Source organism: Ciconia boyciana, chromosome 5 (assembly GCF_034638445.1).
Source record: "Ciconia boyciana chromosome 5, ASM3463844v1, whole genome shotgun sequence".
Lineage (NCBI taxonomy): Eukaryota > Metazoa > Chordata > Aves > Ciconiiformes > Ciconiidae > Ciconia > Ciconia boyciana.
The window spans coordinates 14,803,727-14,807,850 of record NC_132938.1 but is presented as its reverse complement, the minus strand read 5'-3'; the positions used below and the strand labels follow the sequence as shown (position 1 = coordinate 14,807,850).

Genomic DNA, 4,124 nt, shown 5'->3' with positions numbered 1-4,124 from the left:
TCCGACGTTCATACATTTTTTCCCCGATTGTTTGAGCCACCCCCCGCAGTCCCGTCCCCACGGCGGAGCGCTGTTCCGGCAGCCCCGGCCTTGCTCACTCTCGCCCGCGGTGCGCGCTGGGGCGCGGAGCGGGGCCGGAGGCGCGGAGCGGGCAGCCCCGACGGCGGGCCCGGCTTGCTTTGCTTTGCTTTGCTCCGCTCCGCTCCGCTCCGCCCCCCCCGCCCGCTGCCGGCGCCGCCGCGCCGCAGCCAATGGGGCGCCGCCGCCCCGCCCCCCGCGCCCTGGTTGGGCGGTGCCTGCCCCCGCGCCGCTTTATCAGGCGGCGCCGCCCGCCGCGGGGACGGAGCGCGCCGACGGCTGCCCGCGCCCCCGCGCCGCCCCGGCCCCATGAGCCGCGGCGCCCGCTCCCGCCCGGCGCTGCGGTGGCGACGGCGGGCCGCCTCTGCATGGCCCCGGCTGTGGATATGACCGCCGCGCCCACCGGGGTCCGCAGCGACGAGCTGCCCGCCTCCGCCTTCAGCAAGCCCGGCGGCGGCGGCCTCCCCGTCGCGGCGGCGATGGGCGGGGAGGAGGAGAGCGACAAGCCCAAGGTCTCCCCGTCCCTCCTGCCGTTCAGCGTGGAGGCGCTTATGGCCGACCGCAGGAAGCCGGGCGGCAGGGAGGGCCCCGAGGGCGCCGGGCCCCCGCCGGGCGCCGGGGCGGCCGCCCGCGCCAGCCTCAGTCCCCGCCTGGGCGCCCTGACGGCGGAGGCGCCGGCCTCCCCGCTGCCCCTCGGCGGCCACTTCTCCGTCGGGGGGCTGGTCAAGCTGCCCGAAGACGCCCTCGTCAAGGCGGAGAGCCCCGAGAAGCAGGAGCGGAGCCCCTGGATGCAAAGCCCACGGTTTTCGCCGCCTCCCCCGAGTAAGTAGGGTCCGGGAGCGGGCGGGCTGGGACGCTCCCGAGCCGTCTGCGCCCTTCCCGCGGGGGCAGCGCTGCGGGGGCGGCCAGGGATTTCCTCTCGCTTTCGCCCAGCCCGGCCCCTCCTGGCATGCTTTTCCCTGCGGTTCGCGCTCTCTGCCGGGCCGCTTCGGCCTGTTCAAAATATTGAACCGATTCGAGTGTGTGCGAAGCCGGAGCAGCGCCGGAGGAGGGCTGGGGAGGCGAAGGAAGAACGGCCGTGGCGGGGCGAGATCTTGTGCTAAATGTTAACTGGGGAGGGGGCAAGAAAGAAAAAGAAAAAGCAGCCCGGCCTGCCGGTTAGCTTAACCTGGCGCTCGAACTGGCCGCGCAAAGCCTGGCGCAGTCTCAGCGGTGTTTTCTCCGAAAGTGGCTCCAATAATTTCCCGGCGACCCGCACAGAGCGGCTCCCGGGCGCGGCGCCTTCGGGCGTTGCGGGCTTCAGCCCCACCGGCTGCTCCCTCAAGTGTTGCATCTCTAAAGTCCGAAGAGCCGCTATTACTGATGTTTTCCTGCTTTACTACAGAGAGATCTAAAATAATAAAAATAGCAGCGGGAGGGCCGAGATCAGAAAAGCCCGTTAATCCTCTCCAGCGGCTGCGCTGAGCCCGGGAGTGCGGCGGGCCGGGGCCGGACAGCTCGGGCCGCCTGCCTTCGGCCAGATCCTGCTCCCTCTCCGCCCGGGCTCCCGTGGGAAGGGGCGAGCTTGGGCTGAGGCTCTCCCGAGCGTCTGGGGTGCTCTGAGCAGAGCTGCGAACAGAGCTGCTTTCTCTCTCCCTGGGAGAAAGGCAGGTTTCCCGAAAGGACTTGTTACAATTCTAGAGTATCGCAGTGGTCTAATTTATTTAAATTGAAAAGTAAAAGTCGTTGTTAAGTAAACCCGGGGCAGATCGAGGCTGAGGACCCTTAGAAATTTTAAATAAGAGGAGAGGAGCAGACTGGTGAAGAGCGGTAGATAGAGGCTGAGTGTGAATTCATAGCTCGTAATTAATTACATGCTTAATCCGGTTCCCAGGGGCCTAATGAAGAGGGTGTGAGTCTGAGAAGCCAGCCCGTTTTGTTTATTTTTTTTCTTAATCCAATAAAAAGGACAGGACTTTTTTTTTTGTGGATGGTCACTCCCTTCATTTATATCTCCCCTGTATCAGCTGTGAAGGCAGGAGGTTGTGTGGATGTCTGACTCCTGCCCTGTGCCGAGTTTTTCCATGGAGTCGGAGCGGTTCTCACTATGGAGCACTGCAAGTAACTTCGGTCCCAGGAGTCTTGAAAAGCCTAACTCCATAGTAAAGTGCCCGCTTTCTTTACTGGCGTGCGAGACATCAATTTGAAGCTTGCCCCGGGCAGCCCTGGAGTTTTTGGGCCACTTCACTTTGAGCGGGACCTTATTTTCTCCTCTCTCTCCACCCCAGCCGCTGTAGGGTGGGGGCTCTGGGGGGCGTGCGGGTTTGGGCGCTGCTAACCGAGGTGTCTCTCTGCTTCCCCCTCTCCTCCGGCTGCTCCTGGGCGCAGGGCGGCTGAGCCCCCCAGCCTGCACCCTTCGCAAGCACAAGACGAACAGGAAGCCCCGGACACCCTTCACCACGGCGCAGCTGCTGGCCCTCGAGAGGAAGTTTCGGCAGAAGCAGTACCTGTCCATTGCCGAGCGCGCCGAGTTCTCCAGCTCGCTCAGCCTCACCGAGACCCAGGTGAAGATCTGGTTCCAGAATCGCCGCGCCAAGGCCAAGCGGCTCCAGGAGGCCGAGCTGGAGAAGCTGAAGATGGCAGCCAAGCCCATGCTCCCGCCTGCTGCTTTCGGCATCTCCTTCCCGCTGGGCGGCCCAGCCGTGGCCGGCGCCTCTCTGTACGGTGCCTCCAGCCCTTTCCAGCGGGCAGGGCTGCCCGTGTCTCCTGTGGGACTGTACACAGCGCACGTGGGATACAGCATGTACCACCTCACATAGAGCTGAGCCCCACCGACCCCAGCCTGCCGGCTGTCTGCTCCCGCTGGCTCCGCACGCACTCCCTCCCCGCTCCTCTGGCTCCTCGCTGCGGACTTCCCCACGGGCCCTGTGGCAGAGACTTCTCCAGTCCAGCTCTGCTCGGCCTCTCTGCTTCCCCCTGTGATGTTGGCTCCCCCGGTCCAGCCCCATTCCACTCTCCTCAGCAGTTCTGGGAGCTGCTCCGCTCTCCAGCTGGCACGAACCTGAGGCATTGCCCCAGCTCCTCCCCGGCACAGGGCAGCGGTGGGCCAGCCCTGCCCCACTTCCCCGGGTCCGGCTGGCAGCCTGGGGAGAGCCCCCTGCCGTGGGGAAGGAACTGTGGAAGAGAAACTGCAAAAAGGGGGCTGAAAGACAGGACACTTCTCTTACTTTCTGCAAGGCGAGGTCAAGAGGCAGAAGTGTAGAGCAGCCTCTCCTGTCCCTGTGTAACAGCACTGTCTGTTACCTGTGTTTGTTCCTCCACCAGCTCCTTTGGAAGGGGCTCTGTGTACTATGTAATATACTGTATATTTGAAATTTTATTATCATTTATATTATAGCTATATTTGTTAAATAAATTAATTTTAAGCTACTCTTTGCTGTTTGTTTGCTCCTTGCCCTGCCAGGGGTGACAGAAGAAGAGACTAAACTTGCCTGTGTGTCAGGGGGACAGGAGAGAGGAACTGGCTGTACCAGCCGTTTTTCTTCCTGCCCAGGAAGATTCAGCCTCAGGCAGTGAGGCCTCGGCTGCGTTTTCAGCTTGCTGCGTATCCTAGAGCTGCCCTGTCCTCATGGCTGTCTGAGGCTGTTTCCTTCCCCCCCTCCCACCCCTTGGCGGCAGCTCCTACCGCAGCCCCTGCCCGAGGGTGCGGGCACCCACTGCCGCTCTCCCCAGCGGCCCCGGGCTCGGCACAGCCCCGGCCGGGCTTTCCCAGCCCTAGGCAGGAGGAAAGCTGCGCCTCTCCCTGCCGGCGGCCTTTTTCCGGGAAGCTCCCGGCCGCAGCCGCCGGAGGCTTTGGGGATCGTTCCCCCACCTCGGTGCCAAGCCTAGAGAGAGACCAAGGGCTTCCCCTGCAGCTCCCTGCGGCAGCCCGCATTGCTCAGGGGAGGGGAGCACGGGGGGTTTGGGGCGGTGGGGAGGAGAGGGGGCTGCGGCTGTCGGGGAGGTGCGGGAGAAGGGCAAAAAGCGCGCTAATAGCGGGGCAGAGGCAGCGCCGCCGCCGGAGCCGA

General features: G+C 64.3%; 1 protein-coding gene across 1 annotated transcript; it reads left to right on the top strand.

The window, feature by feature from the left end:
* Positions 1-341: 341 nt before the first annotated feature.
* MSX1 (msh homeobox 1) lies at positions 342-3,020 on the top strand. Its single transcript, XM_072862983.1, has 2 exons — positions 342-900; positions 2,446-3,020. Exons 1-2 carry the CDS (start codon positions 447-449, stop codon positions 2,874-2,876), a joined length of 885 nt encoding a protein of 294 aa, XP_072719084.1. The 5' UTR covers positions 342-446; the 3' UTR covers positions 2,877-3,020.
* The last annotated feature ends 1,104 nt before the right edge of the window (positions 3,021-4,124 follow it).